This window comes from Carassius gibelio, chromosome B17 (assembly GCF_023724105.1).
Source record: "Carassius gibelio isolate Cgi1373 ecotype wild population from Czech Republic chromosome B17, carGib1.2-hapl.c, whole genome shotgun sequence".
NCBI classification, from domain to species: Eukaryota; Metazoa; Chordata; class Actinopteri; order Cypriniformes; family Cyprinidae; genus Carassius; species Carassius gibelio.
This window is the reverse complement of record NC_068412.1, coordinates 16,202,008-16,225,936: the sequence shown is the minus strand read 5'-3', so window position 1 is coordinate 16,225,936 and position 23,929 is coordinate 16,202,008. Positions and strand designations below refer to the sequence as shown.

The 23,929-nt window shown below is 36.8% G+C and overlaps 1 protein-coding gene across 7 annotated transcripts in view; it reads left to right on the top strand.

The window, feature by feature from the left end:
* rps6ka1 (ribosomal protein S6 kinase a, polypeptide 1) overlaps positions 1–23,929 on the top strand; it is a 53,130-nt gene that overhangs the window by 15,419 nt on the left and 13,782 nt on the right. The window contains exons 1-2 of one of the 7 annotated variants that reach the window (XM_052580319.1): positions 20,089–20,253; positions 21,762–21,818. The exons of 1 other annotated variant lie outside the window; for it this stretch is intronic. In XM_052580319.1, coding sequence (XP_052436279.1) covers positions 20,212–20,253; positions 21,762–21,818 — 99 coding nt within the window. In that variant the 5' untranslated portion in view covers positions 20,089–20,211. Of the gene's footprint in view, positions 1–20,088; positions 20,280–21,761; positions 21,819–22,453; positions 22,800–23,929 lie in introns of those variants that run through there. 5 more of the 7 variants (XM_052580320.1, XM_052580317.1, XM_052580315.1 and 2 more) reach the window with 5 other exon arrangements.

Here is a 23,929-nt window from a genome sequence, read left to right as displayed (position 1 = left end):
GCATCAGTTGTATCTGCCCAAATTCTTAGGAAATCCATTTTATTTGTCAGGCTATGCACATTCAGATGAAAGATTAGGAGTCAAACTCTCTTAACATAAGGCCACAACTTCCTTTTTTGTGGAAACCTGTTTAAAAACATAATTATTCAGGGATAGTAGTGTTGCAGCGTAAACGCTACCTTCATTTCTCAGTGGAAAAGTGGTTTAATAATTGTAATGAGTAATGAATTTGTTCAGCTTGAGTTTTTCAAGATGCCTGTCTTGATGTAGATCTAAAGTCTTTTTTTGCTCGTCTTCAGCTGTAGGACCTAAGCTTCAGGATCGATATTGTGGATGAACGTTGCTAATAATACCTCCGCTCTCCTCCATCCTCCCCAGCGAGAGCAAGCAGGAATAAATAACCGTTTGTCCAGGAATCTCTGTCAGCCTGGGTCTTAAGTTGAGCGGAGTCAAGCATGACATGTCAGAGCCACAAGCGACAGTCCTGTATGATAACAGGAACAGAGAATTTAACGAGACCTTATCATCTCTATTTCATGTAGTTTGTTCAGCTTTTCACTTTCTTCTCACTACCTTGCTTTTCTAGCTTCTCATCAGCTCTGGCTTCCTCTTGTCTTTAACTGTCCCATTTCTTTTGTTCATGTGTTTCTACAGTATTAAAAATTAAAGATGCATTCATTTTTTATTCGTATTGTATTACTATAGACTGTTCTGTTATGCACTATTCCATTTTAGGAATTTTTCATTCTAGCTATTCCACTTTAGGAATTTTAGGTTTGCCATTTTAGTGAAACATAAGTGTCTTCTGAACCAAATGCACATAGAGCTCGAAACCTTGCATCACTTTCCAGTGTGAGCTGTGGCACAAATTGGCTGTGGTGACTGTCAGATCCCATCTTCACATAGGGTGAGCCTCATCTGCCTCAAGGGTTTTTTGTGGCAAGTTAGGCAGTATCATGCTATTCTTAGACTTACTGAACTTGTATTGCAATAGTTCTAAGAGTTTCCATGGTTAATTTTTACTTTTGTGAAAGCAGTTCTTTTAAATGCAATTTGACTTCACTTTAGATTTTTTGTAACCGAATTAAAGCCTTGACCTAAAGAAAAATATACCTGATCTGAGAATATAGTTTGAAAATAAATTAATGAATAAACTGTATTAAAAATCAAATTGAATTGAACAGACTGACAGAAAAAAGTGCATGTAAACAAGGATGAGTCATTTCAATAAATTAAGGTTTTTGCTTCATAATTTTCTCAAGCACATGCTGTACATATTGGCTCCATTAAATCTAGTCATCCTCTCCCATTAGCTTTATAATGGACCATTAATAGTAATGACTGTGACCATTAGTGTACTGGGTATAGGTGTTCTCATTTGAGCAGAACATGTGGATTTTTCATGTGGAAAAGAGGATTGTACAGTCAGCTAATGTGAAGAATCTTTAACTTATTTCTTGTAATAGAAAATGTTTTCCATGGCTTGTGCTTTCTAGTCAAAACATGCTCCAGCTCCTGTGATCATTTTGATTAAGGGTGGTTCCTCATGCCTGGATTAAGTTCATCATGTTCTCCCCTGTTTTTCTCTTTTCCCGGCCAAAATAATCACGCTGATAGCACAAAATATCTACCATGCCCTCCAAAACCTGACAACATTATGAATTTTTTTTCTATGAATTTTTTTTTTCTGGTAAACATCATCTTATCAGAAGGCTATTCATTTTGCGAGGTACAGTGTATCTAATTTTTCTGTTTTCGTCTTCGCCGCTCCAGTGATGAAAGACAGACCACTCCTCAGTTCTCACTCAGATTTTGAACATTTTGCCAATTTAAGGAGTCATTTCCAAAGCTGCCTTATAGACTGGAACAGAATCAAAGGCTCATGTGAAAATTGAAAGTGAGAAATTGGTCCTGTATGAGACAGTGCAGCTCTAGAGAAGTACTAAACTATGAGTCCGTTCCATCTGATGGATGTGTTAAGCTTCTCATCTGGCCTTGTAGTAAGTGTTCAGTCCACTTGGCTGCTCTCTCTGTGAATGTTTTTGCTGAAGTTTGTTTTAAAAAGTCCAAGCTGTTCTGTCTTCTGTTGTGTTCCTCAGTTTCTAAAAGCGGGAACGCCCTTCTGGGAGTTTTCAATCATTTGTTTTGTCTATAAAGTGCTGTCAGAACTGCTGCTCATTTCTAAAGAGGCAAGTGAAAAAGAAACCAATATTAGCACAAATGTTGTTTGATGCACAAAATCAGGAAATGTGGAGGCGATGTTCATCCAAGAACCTGACATATTTAACTTTCTATTTTTTGCCGCCAAAAAGTACACAAACCTGTAATTGTATGCGTGAATTGCATTTGTATTCCTTTTTTGCATAAATGAATAGATGGGCCAATGAAATCAGCATTGGCTCACATAGGAAAAGTCTTTTAAGGTACTTGAATCTATGTTAAGTCTTTCTGGAATGCCTTCACACATTGTCCTAGTTCTGCTATTTTGCTGAATTTTAGAGTCCCTTGATATAGTCATGTGGTTGTGTTTGCTTCCTCCATAATTGATGTTTACATGATGTGTTGTCCTGTTTGTTGGAAAATGTTAAATTGATGAATGTTGCCCCTGTTGTGTGTTTGCTGTGTGCCGCTTTGATGACTATATTGACCTTGTTGTCATGGTGTTTCATAATCGGCATGGCAACAGCATGAGATATCGATGCATTAAAAGGAGAGGGAGAGAGCGAAGCAAGCGTGTTCATCGAAAATTTGTGGCTCATTGTCAGTTGTCAGAGTTGGAGTAAAAGGTTTTTAATGAACACATGTTCATAAATGCTGACTCTTGGCACTAATGAGAGCGAATGGAGTCTTGCTATCAAAATTGCTTGTGTGTGTGTGTGTGTGTGAGAGAGAGGTGTTTGTGTTAACATAATAGAGATTGATGGATTTAGAAACTCTTTGCTGATATAAAACATGCTCATTGTGCACAATGATATAAACAACCACAGTTTAATCATTTTCAGACTCTTACGATATGTTTGCCAGCTAAAGGCAAAAAATACAATGTAAATCAAAGCAGCCTCCATGAAGTGAAATCGTTTGTCTAGCAAAATATGGCTGTGGGCCCATACTTGTTTGTGTTTGTTGAAACTATATATGGTCTCTCTAGATGTCTGGTTTTTGTTTTGTGCCGAACCTTTCCTGACCTGAGTTTAAACACGGTGTGTCTCTATTAAGACTCTTTAATATTTGATAAAAACACTTATGCTTCTACATCAGAAGAGACTTTGGTCTTTTAATTACACACGACTAACTATGCTCCTTCACGTACACTCACACACATACTGTATGCAGGTCTGAAGTCAATGTCAGTAAATCAGTTCTTTATTTGTCAATGTTTATGCGTGCACTACTGTTCAAAAGATTGGGGTTGGAAAGATATTTCTGTATTTTTGAAATAACTGTCTAATGCTCACCAAGGCTGCATTTATGTGATCAAAATTCTATAATAAAATGATATTGTTAAATATCCTTATTTTAGTATTTTTTTTTCTATTTTAAATCATCATTTATTTATTATTTGAATATAATATTTAAATCATGTTTTGTTTTCATAATTTTTGACAACTGCTTTCTATATGATTTTAGATATAACTTTGACATTTCTACTAAACATCTCATTTTGTGTTCAGCGGAAGAAAGTCATGCAGGTTTGAAGTAAATGATGACAGAATCTTCATTTTTGGGTGAACTGTCCTCCAGTGCTGTGAAATTCGTGATGTTGGTGGTATTCAACTTATGGACCTTTTAAATGTGACACTGCTGTGTGAAATGGGGGAAAATATTTCAGAGTGAAACTGTGTGTGCGTGTGTGCTCCCAATGGAAGTGGGTGGGGGGTGAGCAATAATGTCTGTTCCATTGGTGTGAATTTGATTAGTATGCACTCTTGTGTTAGATAATGGCCTTTTAGGTTCGATCGGCACAGCTAGGGTGCGTTACACACCATAGTGTGAGTGTGTATATGTCTGTGTTTAAGCCTTGCACACAGTGTGTGTGTGTGTGTGTGTGTGTGTTATAGAAGTCTGCATGTGTGTTTTTGTGAAGTGAGTGTGTGTGTGTGTGTGTGTGTGTGTGTGTCTTTTTAAAGATAGTATTTGATATCACTTTCAGCATCTGAGTGAAATCTCTTTGAGGTCATCCTCCCTGAAGAGGAACTCTTCTGCTTGCTCATCAATTTTTCAGCAGTCCTGCCCGCTTTGTGGCGCTCCCAGGCATTAATGTTATCTGATGCCCTTAGCCTGTAGTGTGTTTGAACCCTGGTCTGTGGATGAGAGTGTGTTTCTCATGATCTGTGTAATTAAAGCTTCTGTTTGGGATGCTGCTGCACCGATTCGCAAATCACAGCCAGGCTTAAGTGGACATCGAGGGCTACCTCTCATCAATAGTGAAAGTTTTTCTGGAAATCGTCCATTGAGATTTGCAGTCAGCATCCTGTGATTCATAGTATAGTGTTAAAGATGTAGAGTTATCTGTACTGTAGTCATGGTATTTAATGATTGCTTCAGAAAATACTATGATATTACCCTGTCTCATCCTGGTGCATGTACAAAAAAACCTGGCTATGCCACAGTACATTTTAAAACATTTGTTAGGCTATTTTGATTGGCCCCACCCACAACAACTGACAGACTGTCCTAAAATTAGCATATCGGATATACACAAAAAAAAAAAAAAAAAAAACTAAAGAGAGAGGTGGGGTGAGCAGTAACCTATTATCATTTAAAGAGACATGCACCGAAACAGGTCACTGTGAACAGATCTGTTTCTGAGAAGGTAAAAACAGGGACCCATGTATTGGTCAACCATTCATCTGGATATCAGGGGTTTTGGTATGTACGTACGTACAGTATGTATTTATGAATGTATGTATGTATGTATGCTGAATCAAGTACAGTACGTGTGATACAATATCACAGCCAATTACCTTGATGATAGGAATATGAAGATATATGTTCTGCAATCTAAAGGCAACCATATAGTTTTTTGTTTGGTTTTTATGTTTATACATGTATAAATATTCCCATGTATTAATATTTTTCACATTTATATTAGTTTTATATTTCACAGTATCAATGGGTCATTATTCATACATGAAAAATGCATAGCTGCATTTAATATTCTAGAATCTGGGGCATCAGGAATCGTCATAAAAAACATGTTATTAACACAGTACAAGGATATTGTGAGTGAAGCGTTGAGTTCTTTCTTGTGCCACCGTAACGGTGTGTGAAGTTATTTTTTTCTTTCTTTCTTATTTTTTTCTTCTCAAATGTAAATTCATGTCCCAGTCGAATTTTCTTGGTTTAATAAACTTAACTTACTCTGTCAGAAAAAAGAAAAAGATATATAATTTCATTTTTTTTTACATTAACAATGTCATCAATATAAGGCAAGTATGAATCTCAAAAAGTTAGTGTTATATTTCACCAAGCTGATTACTCATTTTAAGTCTTTATTGTGACGTAACAGAGTGGTTCTGTATTTTGGATGAGAGCCTTGCCTCCTTGGAGGAAATGCTCCTGCATTGTAATACGTTGGAGTATCATGTGATTAATATCATGTAGCATAGTGTATTTTCATGGTATTACAGTCATGAAATAATTCTGTCTTTTCTCAAACACCCAAGAAGCACTACAGGAACATGTTTCAGTATATAGCAGAACAATAGACCTTGCATGCTGGAGTCAAGCTGGATTGTTGAAGAGCATTTAGTTTTTTTTGGATTGGATCTATAACAGTGTATGTATATATTGTGTAACCATGGTGATGTGTAACCATGGTGACACTGCAGGCAAGCGTGGTTGAGTAGAGTAAGTTAATGCTCTGTGTGTGTGTGTGTGTGTGTGTGTTTGCATGTTCACTGTGAGTACAGGTCACACTTGCTCACTCAGTCTGAGTAATCGCTCCCTTGAAAATAACAAAGTGCCTGCCATCCTCACACTGTGTGTGTGTGTGTGTGTTTTCTGTTGCAATTATGATCCACTTTGAAAGACCCTCCGAGCGGTCTGTGTTCATATCCTGTGCTGTGACTCCAGGACAGTCTGTGTGTGTATGTGATCATGCTCTGTTTAACTGAATCTGCTCGGACTTGCTTTTGGGAGGAGATCTTTTACATTCCAGCATCAAACGCTGCCTCCAAGGAGAGCAAACACACAGGTCCTGCTCTGAAAGACAACCTGAGACATGAACAGATGGAGGGATTGTTCTTTAATGGGATTAAAGGATGAAAAAAAGAGGATTTTAACAGTAGTCAGATGTCATCAGGTACATATCTTCAGCCTTCAGGGAAGGGCAGTAACTATCATAACAAGCGGAGGAAAGAGTGTTGGACAACTCAGTGAGTGTAGACATTTTTAGAGTGGCACTGTTACATCAAATATATTTAGACCAAAATTACTGCTGCAAAACGTATATGCAATTATCAATATAGAACCAGAAATGATTAAAGAAAAAGATATGAAAATAAATAAATCACAGTACACTACCCTTCAAAATTTTGGGGTTGTTACGATTTGTACATTTTTTAAGAACCCTCTTATGAAAAACAATAATAAAAATATTAAAACAATAATATTGTGAAATATTATTAGAGTTTAAAGAAATGAGCATCTTCAATTCTGAAAGTTTATAATGTATTTGATATAGAAATCTTTTGTGACACAAATGTCTTTACTGTTACTGTTTTTGATCAATTGAATGTGTCCTTGCTGAATAAAATAATTGATAAAAAAAAAATTATGGTTTCGTTTGCACAGAAACAAAGTAAAATCAGAGCTGCCTTTCACAGAGCCTGATCAGAGCAGCTTTAACTCGGCTGTGTGAAGTCAGCTTGAGACTTGTTTTACAGATACAGCATGTAAGACGGTGATCATTCTCAAGTTAATTATTTTTTTAGAGAATGTCCCATAATCTTCTGACTCCACAGTCAGCCTGTTTTAATCCAAAATATGAAATGAATTAGGTTGTACTGTTCTTATTTGTAGAGTGTTGTGGGAGATCTTTTATCGGCACAGACGTGTTGAGTTCAGTGCATTTCATCAGTGGAAGATCTGACTGCAACAGTCTCGAACGCTGTTCTTTTTATGTCTCTCTTGAGTCTTTCACTCTCACTCTGAACTAGGCTCCTTCATCTATACATTTCTCAGGCTCTCACGCACATGCATGCTGAGAGTGATGTGTTAAATGAATTTTAGAGCATCTTCAACCCAGCAGTGCATGTTGTGTATATTGCTTTCTATTTGATTGAGGCTTTACACAATCATAAGATACCTGAAATCAAATAAGCCCACAGCGATTGCCTTTCTTAAGTATTAAACTACTTTGTTGCTACAACGGATTTCTGTCAGTTGAATTGCAGAGAGGCCATGTATGAGATCAGTGCAGATCAGAGTCAGAAATTTTTGGTGAATAAGAGCATAAATGCACCCAGAATTAAAGATACAGGGCCATTGGTTTAGCATGAGGTTTCACTGCCAAAAAGCAAAAAAATGGAAAGCACTCAAGCTATGTATATACATTTTTAGATTAGTAGACAAATTGAATGAACTAGTAAGAAAGGTGGGAAATAATCTTCAAATGCACTTGCTAAAAGGGCCTTCAGTTGAAGAAATCCCTGGCAATGTGTTTGCACTAGCTTGCGTTGACATGTTTTTTCTTGTGTTGCACTGCTTGGCTCGGTGTCCATTCATATTGTTGCTGATCCAGGACGCCAGCAGTGATGTGCTGACACCTGCACATGTTCTTCTCTCGAAGTGAGTCATTTAAGACGTGTTTTGGCATGAGGGATTTCTGTTCTCTTACTCAGCTCTGTGAGCACGGAAAAATATGATCTGCTCTTTCTTTCTACTCTTACATGTTTTTCCCCCCTCTCTATCTGTCAGGATATTTGAACCGTTTGTGTTGTGTTTAAGTCTTAGAAGTGGGTTCTTTTAATAGACTGGCGTCTTTTCCCCTCTTATGCACTGCGGCAAAATTGCTGGCACATTTTACCCATATCATCAGCGTGGAGCGAGGATTTCTCCCTCTCTCCCAGCAGGATGACATCATGTCGTGTGACATCACGGCAGTGTGTTCTGTGCTGTGTGCGCTTCGGTTAATCTGTCTGACTGCAGTGCAGAATACTTGAGTGAACTAATCAAACACATTTCTCACTCCTACGATCACTTTTCTCATTCTAGCATGTTTTCTTCAGGGGGATTTAGTTGTATTTAGACAGGGAAGGAGTTGGAGGCAAATAAATAGAAGGGGAAAAAAGGTTAGTGCAGTCATAAATATTGGTTTGTTATGATTGTTGGCTGTGTATTCACATAAATGTTGATATTTGCTTGTAATGTGAGCAAGTTCTAATCGAATATTAATATTTAGCCATCTGCTTTTTTTGTTTGGCTCTTGATACAATGTAGATATTTAATGGACCTCATTATTAATTTATATTGTGTTAATTGACTTCATAAATCTAATTGGTATCTCCTGTAGCTCAATGTTAGAGTGCTAACAAACTCCAGTATTATGGGTTTGATTCCCAGAGAACACACACAGTGATGCAATATAGATACTTTACATGCAATCTACACTACTGTTCAAAATATATTTTTTAATGGTTTTGAAAGACATTTCTTATACTCACCCTGGTTGCATTTGATTATAAATTCAGTAGAACATCAATATTGTGGATTAATACTACAATTGAAAATTTCAGATTTAATGTAATTTAAAATGTAGTCTATTTCTGTGAAAGCAAAGCTGAATTTTAAGCAGTCATGACTCCAGCCTTTAGTGTCATATGATCTTTCAGAAATCATTCTAATATGCTGATTTGACACCCGCTCCTGCAGACTTTATCTCAGAGCTTGTGAAAAATGTATATAAATAGGTATTCAGACTAAATATTCGTTCAAGTTAACATCCAGAATAACCAATTTTAAATTAGCGTTATAAAACTGTTAAACTAACTGTTTAAACAAAAACGAAACAAGCGGCACCTGGCACCTCAGTTTTTAAACTTAGGCTAGGCCTAACTGCATACATGCACCAAATGATTAACTAGGAAATAACTTTACCATTAAATATACACAGATAACTTTGAAAATATGCTATATATAATTTTAACAAAATAAATACAAAATGAACTCAATAAAACAAAATGGAGTGCTTCTAAAAAAATCATCACATTCACAATAGCTTGCTTATGAGGCAATTGCAAAAAAGAAAATAAATAATACTATATATATATACATACATAAAATAAACAATTAGGCCTACTAGATAAATTTTTGGATAATTGTCTAAAATAATGCATGCTGATAAGTAGCAATTTTTCTATATGAAATTCTTCAATTCAATTAAAATGTATTTAATATAAGTGAATGAATGTAACCTAAACTTGAGATCAGAAAACCTCCACTGTTCAATCATTCATTTACTAGCATTTCATACTATATTATTTAACACATCGATTAAAATTAGGCAATTCCATCCCTTCCAAATGTGTGATGATGAGAACAGTGATTAAAAGTGTATGTCTGTGTTTGTTCACATCCTGTATGCACCTAATATTCTTCACCATTCGTTGTGATTCACACAGACAGTGTAGAGTCAATAAAGAGAATCATCCGCCTGTTGGTGTCCACAAAGCCACAAAGCAAAGGAAACACCCTCTTCCTTGATCACTTCCTCTCTCGCTCTCTCCAGTAGCCTAGTTATCTCTTCTTTTTTACACACAGCCTCTTGCACTGTTTAAATATTCTCTTTCAGAGTTATTTTGTGATATTAGTTTATTACATGACTCACTGTCACAGCTAGGGTGGCGTCTTAATAAAACATTAATATGTTTATGCTGAGATTTCTTGTATAAATTTGGCTTTGACTTGACTGCTGCTAGGAAAAAACACTTGCAGCCCCGTCAGGTAATGATGGCTCAGCCTGCAGTGGTTTTAGACTAACAGACCTTAAATAGATTTCATGTTGATTATCCACTTAATCTGTGTGGTCTGCCTTAACTGCTGATTTGCAGGCCTGTGATTGAATCCATCAGGTCATGATCTATGCCTCCCCTTAGAGGAGTAGTTTTGTAACTTCAGCCAAAATTTAAATCGTCATCTTTTATTCCAGTCTCCTCAATTTGTTTTTGTTTTCTGTCTTTGTAAAACACAAAATTAGAGATTAGGCAGAATGTCGAGGTTACTCTTTTCCACACAAGACTAAAGGTTGAATTAGAGGAAGATTTTTTTTAACAAATAATCTTAAATTTCATAATTTTCCTCATATGAAATGATCATATGGCTTCAGGAAATTGACTGTGGACCTGGCGCCGGATTCACTACAATCTTCTTAAGAAATAAATTAAGAAATTTCTTAAGATAAATTCCAAGACGTTCGTATGAATGTTCTTAAGTGCAATTCTTGAAAAATTCTTAAGTTTTCTCATATATATTCTGAAGAACATCTTAATTATTTTCTTAAGAAGAAAATAACAGTCGTTATCTGAGTGAATACATGACGCACTGATAAACTCACACTTTATCTTTTTGCGCTTCCTGCAGATTTCCCTCATAATCATAAGCACGCACATTATTTCATTGTGAGGATAACTGGCACTCAGTCATTGAGACAAACTGAGAACTTTCTGAAAAGATAAGATTTAAACCAGTTCAACACAGTTCCAGATAGACCAATCCATCGATGTAGTCTGTCCAGTAATATGCTATGATATATCGTATCGAATGCAGCACTAAGATCTAACAGAACCAAAATGCCACAAGCCCCAGAATCAGCTATAACAAGAAGGTCATTCATGACCCTAACTACAGCAGTCGCCATGCCTTTTCCAGACCAGATTGAGAAGTCTCTAATAGGCTGTTTGTGTAAAGATGAGTTTGGAGTTGACTAACAACCACCTGCTCAAGGACTTTTGCCAGGAATGGAAAAAATTAAAAATGGGCTGATAATTGGACATCAGCAATATCACTCCAAGGCTTTTTTTAGAACCGGTGTAACTGTTGCCATTTTTAAAGCAGGAGAAACAATCCCTTCACTAAGTGAGACAATGACAATGGCAGTAAGGTGAGGTACAATAACACACAAACAGTTTTTCAATACAGTAGTAGGGAAAGGATCCAGTATACAAGTAGTGGAATTCATCGACAAAACAAGTTTAGAAATAAAATCAGAATCAACAGCATTGAAACTTGAAGACATAGTCAGAGAGATTTGGAGAATGCAGCTCAACAAATTCAGAAGCAAGATCACTGGCAATAAAATTATAGATATTCTCAATTCTAGATGAAAAGTAATTGAGAAACTCATTACACTGCTCAGTCGTGGAACAGTTAATGTTATTAGATGTTCTAAATCGAACTCTGGGATTAGAGATGTCACTGCTAATGATTGTCGAATAATGTGCCATTTTTGCAGATTTAAGAGCATTATGGTATTCAGTCTGATGTTGATCAAACATTGATTTATGAACTGTTAGACCGTTTTTGTTTTTTTTTGTATTACAATGTAACTCAGATGTATACCATGGAGATGATCTCTTCAAAGAAACAACACGTTTTTTCAGCGGGGCAACCTCATCCAGAATAGATGCAAATGCAGTGCTATATTGGTCAACCGAGGCTACAACTGGTAAGTCACCAATAGGAAGACTAAGATGGCCAAGATCAATATCACTAATTTTCCTAAAACAAATAGCATGCTCTTTCACAGTCTGCAAGTGAACTGTCCCTTTAATAAGAGATCATTTCAGTCTAAAGCAAATGTTTTCTTTGAATTTAACCTCCAACTTGTCTTAAATGTCCCCAAAGGTGAGATGCTTCATTTATGTATTGTTTTGATTTATATATTATTCATTACAATATTTTTGTTAATCTTTCAACTTAATGTTCTTTTGTTGTAATCTCAGTTGGCTCCTCACATGGCTTTATTAACAACCGTTATTGTTTTGTTTTCATCTATTCTGTTCCAGTAAAACATGCACATTTTTAATGCAGGAGGTTTGTTTTGTTCATTAGGTTTTGCTGTTAGATGTTAGACGACTGTTTATATTTGTTTTTGGCTGCAGAGCTCCATGTGAACAGATTCATACAGGACAGATGGTGTGTGGAGGCAGAAATAGATTCACATGTCTGAAGGTGTTGAAGCTAGATTTTTTTTTTTCCACAGCTGTCTGGCCCAAAGCATGAAGCTCCTCATGACCCTGCTGTCACTGTCGGACTAAAACGGCAAACAGCTCTCTACTCAGAGGCTCAAGGTTTCCTGTTGTGCGTCTTGGCCTTGCAGAGGTTCAGTTCAGTCAACATGATACTGAGACTTAGGGCCATTTTACACTGTTCATGGTTTCTGCGAGTTTCCAGTAGATTTTTAATGGAAAAGAGGGCAGAGGCAGAACTGATATGGTACTGAAAGTGGCACTGTTTGCCAAGCTCGTGCAGAAAAAACCTGCCGTTTTAGTTTATGACTGCTAGCAATATAATAATATGTGTCGTTTCAGGGTTGCCCCATGTCACTGACCAATCAGGAGTGATCTTGTTCATAACCAGTAAAACAGCATGTTGTTTGGTTTGCCTGTTTTTTTTAGATAAATAAATGCTTTTTAATTGATTTATTTTGTTAGTTTTACTAGCTCTCACTTATTTAACACTAAAAACAATACACTGTAAAATAAATCCCCTTAGATTTACAGTAAAAAAAAACTAAATTAAAAACAAAAAAAACCTGGCCCTGTCTCCGTTTTTATGTGATGACTCTATATTGAACCATTTATTTCCTTAATTGATGCATTTTGCCTTAAGTTGCTTGGAATTATCAAAGTAATACTGATTGTACATTTAAAAGTTACATAATGAATCAGTTCATTGTAAATGTTCTGTACTTATACATTGATATTGCACAGGGTCAAAGACAAACACCATCAGTGTAACACACATTTACAAAAATAATAGAGAATTTAACAAACACCACTTTGTGGCATTTAAAAAAAAAAAAAAATTGACAGTAATTTTACAGTTTACACAGTTTACAGATTTTCATAGTATATGGTAAACTAACTTATAATTCAATCGTGAAAACTCTTGGTATAGTTTAGCATGTAATGAATATTCAAATGTTAATGGATTGGCTTTGACGAGACTACTGCCATTACATTTACTGGCAAGTTTCTATAAGCATGTAAGATATACTGTTGCTGCACAAATAGCATACATAAAATTACCCACTAGCAGATATATACAGGTGGTGCTGGGGGAGGTGGAGGGTTTCTGATAGTGAGCTGCAAAACCTGCTTAAATAATACTCTGAACCAGACTATTTTAAAACCTGTGCAAGCAAGCAAGCTTATTTAGCTGCAGATGCAAAATAGATCAATCAGCCAGTACCATGACTAAACTACATATTTTATAAATTGAGATTTTTTACAAAAGTATTCTATTAGCTGCATATGCAAAGAAGCTTGTGGTATGGAGGGATATGATATTTTTTTTATTTTAATTTTCCTGCAAAAAAAATCACAAATATTTTGAAAGTGTATTTAAAATAATAACCTCATTTAGATATGCAAATGCATTTACAAATTTGCACTCCCAAGTGTGTGGTTTTATCACTAGATGCTGAAATTTATTTAGTACAGTTTGGAGTTTAAAGGCATAGTCCTCTTCCATCATTTACTCACCCTCATCTTGTTCTAAACCTGTAAAACACAAAATGTAATTATAAGGGTAAATGATGAGAGAAATTGGGGTGAACTGTTCTTTTGAGGCTTCCTCTCAGGCTCTGTCTCTCACTCATTCTTGTCATGTTGATGTGACAATCACACTTTACTGCGGCAGTGTTTTAAATTACACATACATCCGTTCCATTTATCAACAGGCCTGTAGAAATGAGAAAAGTCAGCCAGGCTTGAAGATGCCCGTCTCTGCTTCACATCCATCAATTGTTTTAACTGCTCAGGATACTGCTGACCTTCAGACACTCGTTTCAGGTGTGAGCATATCACGATTTATCTCCACCTGAGCTCTTAAACTACTGCCCTCTGTGCAGACACGGCACCCTGCTTTACAAAGTCTGATTCATCTGCTCTTCTCCTCTCAGTTTATCTACTCCCACATCACCCTGGACAAAGCCAAAGGTTTTGAGTGGATTAATCATTACCCTTTATTGCCGCTTTCTGTGCCAAGGTGTGTTCGACCTGCTAGAAACATAATTACGCCAGAAATTGTTTGAATTATTGGTCGTTATTTTAAGGTTGTGTTTTGGTTAGCAATGATTTGCTGTGTTGATTCAGCTAAAGTCAATATTGCAGTGAGTCACAGAATCGACGTTGATGTGTCTGTCTGCTATCACACGTGTAAATCTCATTCACTACACGCAAAACATAAATGACTTTTAGCAGAATGATGGTATTGATCCAAAACTCTTTACAGACTCTGAATGCTACTCCCCCGCGCCTGTGCCTGATCACCCTGAACGCCCTGTACTCCCAACCATAATCAAAGCATGTGGAGAGCCAAGTGCAGTTCTTAGCCACATTTAACCCTTCAAGCAAGAATGGATCCACATTTCTAGGGTTGTGGGAACCAGAAATGAAAGTCAACCATACTATGAAATCAGTGGGACCAAAACAATATTAGACCCTACTGACTTTTATTGTATGAATGACCTTTTTTATTATTATTATTATTTTGTGTTCCACTGAAGAAAGATAGTCATGCATGTTTGAAGTGACTTGAGGGGTGAGTAAATGATGACAAAAATTAATTCAATTTCATGATTCTAGATGTACAGTTATTATGTACATACGTTTTACATTATACTTATATTTTATAAAATGCATGTAATTACATATGTAATTTATTTCAGTAATTAAATTTAGTTACACTGTTGACCCATCCCTTACGCCTTAACCCGTGTCCCACCTCAATAGCAGCAAAAGTGTTTTACAATACATTATGGACACAATAAGTACATAATACTTACCTTTTGATATATGTAGTAAATAAAAATTAAGGCCACCTAATGTAAAGTGGGAATCATTTTTTGTAAGATTTAACTACTTCTAGATTTTTCCAAATTTAGAAATCACACATTACTTAATCAGGCTACCTTTACTATATATCAAAGGTTTCCAAGACCATGGGAATCATAATTCTTCAACAGAAAAAAAAGAGAGTAAATTAAAACAAGAAACATCTGGCTATTTAGGCTAGTTGTTTAAGCCCTGGTCTCTGGTCCCCTGCTTGAACCGTACTTCATACTGTGCATTATGATATTGTGATGTATTAATTTCAGTGCTGTCAATGCGATTAATCACATTCAAAATAAGTGTTTACATAATATATGAATGTGTACTGTGTATATTTATATAAATGTAAACACATGCATGTATATATCTAAGAAAAATATTTATATATAATATAAAATATAATAATGTAAATATATAAATGTGTATACATGTAAATATTTTTCAAAATATATACTGAAATTGTGTGTGTGTGTGTGTGTGTGTGTATATACATAATAAATAAACAGTACACATAAATGTATTAAAGTAGTCACTTAAAAAAAATGTCAATATCATTCAGTGAATTTCTGCTTTTTCTATTGTGGTGAACAGAGGCTGATTTGGTTTTATGTTAAAGGAGAGCCCTAGCCCCCTTACTTCCCTCAGAGGCATGCACAGGGGATGATTCGCAACCCTTGTCTTGTTTTGTGTAATTTTCCAGCTGGCTGGGATATGTGTCTATGGGAGAGCCTGAGGAGGAAGTGCTGGTGTGTTTTGGGTCTGTGCATGTGGTTTAAGGTGTCCTGGGTTGAACAGGCCTCCACAGAACGTGCTTTATGAATTAATGAGCTGTGCTTTCTTGTGCTGGGGGACAACATTAATCTCCGAGCGAGTGTGTGTGTGCACGTTAATCAGTTCTGTCTGGGTTTGTGTATGCGCGCAAGCAAACGTCACCGCTTTGAATATTGCTGTCCAGAGTAAGCGTGTGACGCAAGTATTAAGGTCATCTGGTTTTTCGTCTTACACCGGTATAACGGACACTAGCTTTGTGTTTTCTTATAAAATGAGTTTAATTAAATCCACATTGTCCTAATCGAATAGGTTATCTGTTTGAAACGTACTGCATGTGTACATGAGTAATTCATGTAAATTACTATACATGCATATGGTTATATAGAGCCTTCTGACACTCCCATGGCTCTTGTCTTCAAACCTGTCTCCATCCTGACAGCAGTTTCCATGGTTACTGTGCTCGTCCTCATCGCTACAATGACTCCCATTATTTTCTGACACCCCCCACAACCCTAATCTTCCATTCACACCTGACCGGTATAATTCATTCACAATTCTCAGACACTAGATTCTTAAGATGGCCTTCTGTCATGGCCAGAAGTGATGCAATTACTGCTTTCCTAATTAAACACTGATTGAAACCCTCTGCACCCCCGCTCTGATGTATTAAATCATGTCTCGAAGTGGAAAAAAAAAATTCTGGAATTTGTAGCTTGAAGCAATAGTGAAAAAAAGCCTGCTTTCAATTTCCACCACTTTTCTTTTTCTTTGTTTTTCTGTTGTGAAAGGCTGTATCTACATGTGCTTGAAATTAGCCTTAAGGGTTTATGTCACCTTAATTTGCTAAATCCAGTTATTTAAATTTTATATAAAAGCAGTGTCTAGCATGTTTTTTTTTAAAACAGTATTTTCTCATATTCGCTATCATTTAAATATTATTAATGTGAATGATTCACATTCAAACTAAAATCTTAAATATTATCATTATATTATAGTTATATTATACTCAATTATGGATTTGTTCAAATATCATTCTAATTTGATAATTACTCATTTTTCCCCCTTATGAATCACTGCACATTTACAGAGCACTTATACAGAGCAGAATAACACATGATATGTTGTAACCAGTGTTACAGATCATGTATCATGTAACCATTAAAGGCGCTGGTCCACACCAATATATACATAGAGTGGTTGACCGATATGATTATTCCATAGCATATTTAGTCTCCCTCCAATCTTGAATATTTGGTACTTTTTTTTTTTTAGGTACCCAGTTCCTAAAAAGTGAAAAAATATTTGTAGGAAGAGAACCTAATTGAGTAATCAGTCTTTCCTCTTTTCTTCTTCTGTTAGAAACAACATATATGTAGCCCGTCCAGACATGACGCGAGTCACTCCAAACTCTCTGAATTTATTTGCATTTTAACAACCTATTATGTTTCAGTATTCTGTGTCAGACAGGCTGTTCACTTAAGCAGCAAGGTTAGGTTCATCTGCGCTTTCCAGTTATCACATTCATCTAATTTGCATGGATCCTGCCATTCGATGTGTGTGTGTGTGTGAGACAGATGTCATGCCACTATGAAGAAATATGAACATCACTAAGGTATATATGATAAAATACTAAATTAAGTTATAGTTACACAGTTATTATATTGAGTTTTATTGTCTTTAATTAAATTTTGTAATGGGGATTTGTTTGACTTGGAGCCTATTTCATCTGCAAGCCCAGATGAAATGAGACAAGTTTATTTTCTGCTCTCTACAGCTGGTGAATTGTCATGCTGTGTCCTAACCAGGCGCAGTGCGACAAGCAATTTCTCTGTCCACACTGAAAATAAAACTAAGGTATGGTGTCATATAATCACAGCCAGGCAGAAGATGTTTAATGTACTGTTACATGTGACGGGAATCTGAACCAGTGAGATTTTATATAAACACAGCAGAAACAGAAGTCAAGAGAGAATCAAAATCAGACGGGAGTATTCATCAATGCTGTAACTAAAAAAAATGCAGTTACTGTGATTAATATAGTTTAATAATGTGATGCAACAGCCTTGTACCGCAAGCACCGGTGTTCGTGTAGAAAAGCAACCGGATTCACAGAATAACCGGAATCAGAATTTGATAACAGGAACCTCCCCAGTGTGTTTAGAGCAACTATACGGCTTGTTGGATTTTCAGCACTTTACACTTCTGGCGGAACAAGGTTTTTCAGTGGACATTAACATTTTTTATGATTTTTAAGAAAATTTGGCTGTGCGTGTGTACATTTTATATGCAGAACCTCACTTGTGTATATCTGAAGCTCTAAAGTACATTCAGATCTCTGCCTCAAAGTCTAGAGTCTCTGACAGTAATAAGATTTACTGAATGAGCTGCTCGTCAGGTTACAGATGCTTGTTCAGACTGAATTTGCTCAAGACTGAGGTTTAGATCCGATAATAACCATTCCCCTGATAGGAAATAATTTGCTCTAATAAAGACTTGGCAATGTTACTTTTAAGGCTTTCTGAAATAAGTACACTAATGTTATTTGTGTTTGGACCATATTTGTGTGTGGTCAACATTTGCCTGTATTGTGGGAGCCAAATGTCCCCACAAGGATAGTAAAACCTGACATTTTTAACCTTGTGTGGGGACCAGGCAGCTGTCCCTATGAGGAAAATAATTGATTAAAATAGAAACTTGTGTTCATCTGAAAATATAAATGCAGAAAGGTTTCTATGAGGATAAGGTTTTTTGAATAGTAAATATATCTGTATAAAAACAATAGTAGCCCCATCGTTTTGACATATACGGTTCTGTTCTACACAGACCTCCGCTGCCCTCTAGTGGTCGGTTACAGCGCTGCATCGGCACCCATTCGCTGCTTCCAAAACCATGCGTCCCTCTCAGAGACTCTTAAACTATGAAGTGCTCAGCTACTCACCGCCAGCCCAACCAGCATATTCTCTGCTCATTAGAATCTCATGTGTATTCGCTCAGTTAATGAGGTTTGCATACATATTCATAAACCCCTTTCACTGATCAAAGAGACTCAAACTGTTTTCCCCCCACTTCATGTTTGTGAATCACTTCTTAAGCCTCTTCGAGCCCTTTACAAGCTGATTGGCGTGACCGATGCACATCCCTTCCACTCACACAGCAGCTGCACACGCGTCTTTGTTAGGAATGAGCAGTTCTGTAAATCCAGTGCAACAGGTGGCCACACAAAGACACGCGGCAGAATCCCTAGCGCTCGCTGCTTAGCAACACATGCAGAGCTGTGACTGTTGCAACTTGCATTCAGATGGTTTTGGAGGCTGAGTTGTGAAGGTGTCAGAGTGTGTTGTTGGACTGAAGTTGTGGGGTCAGCTTGACTACGAGCATCATGTTTTTATTTTAAGTGGTGGGTGAGTGGGGAAGGTGTAGAAGTCCTTGAGAAGTCACGAAGCGTTCCGTGTGCTGGTAAAGGCATTATGTATCATAAACTAACATGCAACATTTTTTACATAATCTACACTGCCGTTGAAAAGTTTGGAAAATTTTCTCTTGTGTTTAGAGAAGACACATTTCAAGGAACACTCCACTTTTTTTTTTTAATAAGCTCATTTCCATCTCCCCTAGAGTTTAACAGTTGAGTTTTGCCGTTTTCGAATCCATTCAGCCGATCTTAGGGTCTGGCAGTAGCACGTTTAGCTTAGCTTAGCATAGATCATTGAATCTGATTAGACCGTTAGCATCTCGCTCAAAAATGACTTTCTCTAGTTTCTATATTTTTCCTATTTAAAACTCGACTCTCCTGTAGTTACATCATGGTCTAAGACAGACAGGAAATTAAAAGTTGCGATTTTCTAGGCCAATATGTCTAAGAACCCAAATAGACAAGCTAATAAATACTAAATATCACTGATTGGTGTATAAAATGTTTTGCTGGGAATATGAGGTCATTGCTTTTACTTTCCACCACTGATGACAACAGCACCATTAAAAAATTAGCTTCTTCTAATTCTAACTGAAACAGCATTAAAACCCCTCAACTGTTGAAGATGCTAGTAGATGGCGCAAGTGTTGAACAAAAATCGGTGGGCGCATATCTGCATGGTAAATGACACCTATTTGCTTGAGCTTGTTCTTCCGCAGCTAAAGCCAGTGTGAAAACACATCTGTGTCAATACCAAGGAAGGAATTGAGTGACTCATGTGGTTTTTTATCTAAAGTTTTCACCATTTCCTCACATAAATACACATCACCCATCTGTCCCTTGCATTTTTCGACATTTCCCCATTTCTAATGACTCAAGAGGTTTGTGTGCGTGTGAGAGAGAGACAGAGAGCCCTGTGACGGACAGCCCTCGCTGAAGCCTCTGTCCTTAGTGACATGGATCAGGGTGGAGATGTGGAGGCATATCTTCCGCACCAAGCCACGCATGCAACAGGCAAGTGTACTTGTCCTTCACCTGAGGTAATCAAGAGTAGAGGGGTAGAGGGGTTTGTTTAGGATGAGAGCTACAGGAAACACGCTCTGTTCTGATGTGGTTAGAAACGAGAGGTCCAGATGGGACGTTTTCTTCTGTGTTGTGACTTTTGTTGATTTGCGCTTAATGTTTTTCTTGTTTAACATTTTTCATCAAGTTTTTTGTGGGCACGTCCCTTGTTTGTAAGCTGTTTCGCTATGACTTTTCTGTGTGACCGAACTGGTTTGAACATTTCTGAAACAGGAAACGTCTGGTTTACAATGCAAAAGCTGCAGCCTGTAGCTTTGTGGGTTGTTCAGCATTGCAAAAAAATATATTTGGTGTTAAATCCTCTGTTTTCTCATTTAGTTTTTATATTGGTTATTAATTGTCCAGTTAAAATTTCTGTCAGAAACAATATTCATTTTAGTTTAACTGTACGTAATGGAGAGCTTACATGGATAGATGTGCTCATTACAAAATAATGACAGCGGAAGTGCTATTTTTTTGCATATGTTTTCCCTCTTGGCGTTTGTGTTGTGATATTAATCATTTTGAGGCAGAGTGAAAGTAAAGTGACAGATAAAATAAGTCCTTTTCTTTATATATATATATATATATATATGTGTGTGTGTGTGTGTGTGTGTGTGTGTGTGTGTGTGTGTGTATATATTTACACAGTGTTGAGTGTTTAAAGGGCATCGGTAAAGAGTGACAGAAGGAATATCAGAGAAGTTTCTCTCTTTCTCTCAACATCAGCTGTAACAGGAAGTGTTTTCGTTTCAACAATGAACAACTAAATTAAGTTCTTTACTACAGCAGTTAAAGTGATAGTTCATATAAAAAAATGAAATTGCTATCATTTATTTACCATCAAGATTGAGCACTTATTATTTCAGAACCAGAGGCATGTTTTCTCCTTTAGTTTGTTTCCTGTAGGAATAAATGAGCAAAGCAGTCATGCCCAGATCTGCACTAAAACAATCGATTTGAGATTTTCTGAACAATGCAGTCTTGGTCCAATTGAATTGTATACATATACTTCCGGTTTCACAGACTAGTCCTAGACTAAAATGTAAATCTGAGCTGTTTCATCTGAAAGAAACTTGCACCGACAGATCTTAAAACATGTCAGTGCCTTTGTTTTGTCTTAATGCACACCAGTAATGATTTTTTCTAAGGCATGTTTATACAAATTTCTTGAATGTCCTAATTCAACTATGTCCTAATCCTGGGCCTTGAAGTCCTCGGTTCACACCAAAGTGAATGTTCTACCCACTGAAGAGGAAGATTATCATTACACAGCAATGTCAATTTCAGTCTTGTGTTTCTCACCCAAAGCTTTTACTGACTTTAGAATTGACTTTCAATTTCTTGAATTATTAGGTGCTCCATCAGTTCACAGGAGTGAAAGTGTAAAAAGAAACCTTCATTTTGTTCTTGGTTTGATCCTTTCTTTGTTCGCTTCTTTCTCCCCAACCCCACATTAGCAGTACAAGTCACAGATCACCTGGGTAGAGAAAGAGTTTGCTGGTATCAGTGTTAAGGTAAGATTTCTGAGCTTTCTGCTCCCGCCTCTTTCCTCTTTGAGCTCTGTCACACTGTCTGTCAGCTTGGCTTCTAGCAGGATTTACATTAGAGGAAGAGGAGCACTGGGACATGCCTAAAACTCACCTTTGATAGCTTTCCTTAGTGTTTGTTGTTTCTTTGATTATGACTTCCACTTGTAGTATCAGGCTGGACTGGTCAGGGTCAGAGGAAGACCTGTTTTAAAGCATCACCATATTTTTAGCTCCGTTGGGAGTGAGAGGGGAAATCAGCAAGGCATTATGGGACAGAATGGGCATTTAAGTGTCCACCCCGAGGGAAACAGACATTGAGCTACGTCTTGGGCAACTATTTTTTTTCTCACTGTCTTTCTTTTTCTATATCTGTGTATTTCTTTTTCTTGTCAGTAATGTAAATTAAAATAACTTGAAAATATTTTTTTAAAGTTCTCCTAAGATATAATTATTTTTTCTTTCTCCTATCTATCTTTATTAGCACATCTGTCACACATAACTATGTCACATCCGCCCTCTCTCTCTCTCTCTCTCTCTCTCGCTTGTTTTTTCTCTTTCACCAGTTCTGTTTTCAGGTCTCGATCTCGGCCTCTTCCTTCCTCTTCCTGCGTGCCTCACTGTAGTTGTCAAGTAGCGCAGAGCACACACCCTGACTCCACACACACACACACACACACACTGCCAGACTCAGCTCACTCCTTCTCTGGGATGAGTTTTGTTGTCCATGGCTGCACCGACAGCAGGTGGATGGGGGTAACAGTGGAATACCCTGGTTAGAGGAGGGATGAAGAGATGGAGAAAGAGAAGAGGAAGTTTAAAGTCAGTCAGTTACTGAGGCTCTACCTGTTCAAGAGGCAGCACAGTAAGGCTTTAGCGAATGCCACTCAGTCCAGAGAGGAGACCAACAGCACCACAAACTCGGCTCAGTCTAGTGCAGCTTTAAACGATGAACATACGACGTGGACGGTCAGTGCACACAAATACACACACACACACACACACACACAGACACCGTATGGTGGCATTGCTTTGTAGAGGAGTTGTAGTTTGTTGTTTGTTGCTAGGATGGTTGATTGCAAGACTATACGTTACATTTGTTTTGTTGAATAGGGCCACACTGGTTGTATGTATATGTAAACAAACTTTTCTTTAATTAGTTGTCATTTTACAAGTCAGACACTTTTGATTTTGTCAGATGTTTGCTGCTTAAATTTGGTCGTCTTTGAAACATCAAATGCATCTTTCTTGTGGTATATCTGCAGGAAAACAGTTATGATATGTGCTTCAGCGATACAAGTGTAAGCAACACCCTGATACCTGTCAAATGCTGAATTCCTCCTTTTCTGAACTTCAGCTGACTTGTGTTCAGCATTAAAACTGCTCACAAATTGCCACCCAAAAATAAATGAATTTCAGACTTTTGATCAAACTGAGACTCTTTTGAAGTAAATTGATATTACAATGAGATGAAGTAATGAGATGAATGTGTCATCATAATTTGTAAATGTCTTTAAAGAAATCAATGAATTAATCTGAGTTTAGGGCCTAATTGATTCATGTGCAGAGAAGTTGATGGACGAAATTGAATTTCTAACATCCATCTAGAATTTGCTGTAGACTTTTTTTTTCTGATTGTCTTCAGAGATATATATATATATGTGTGTGTATGTGTGTGTGTGTGTATATATATATATATATATATATATATATATATATATACACACACACACTATTATATATAGCTATTATATATATACACACACACACACACACGTCATTCAAACTTGTGTGACTTCTTCTGTAGAGTATAAGTTGTTTTGAAATATGTTGGGAACTAAGTTTCGATGACCATTGTCTTCCACTGTATGAAAAAAATATTTCCTCAAATATCTTTTGTGTTCCATTGAATAAAGCCATGCAAGTTTGGAACAACTTCAGGAGGAGTAAACAATGACAGACTTCTAATTTTAGCTTGAAAGATCCCTTTAAATGATTTATTTAATGACGTATTGGTAATTTTTCCATCCCAGTGATAATTTTGTTGGTCAGTTAGTCAGAATTGTAGGTTTTTCTAAGTAGATCTGATAATAGTCTAA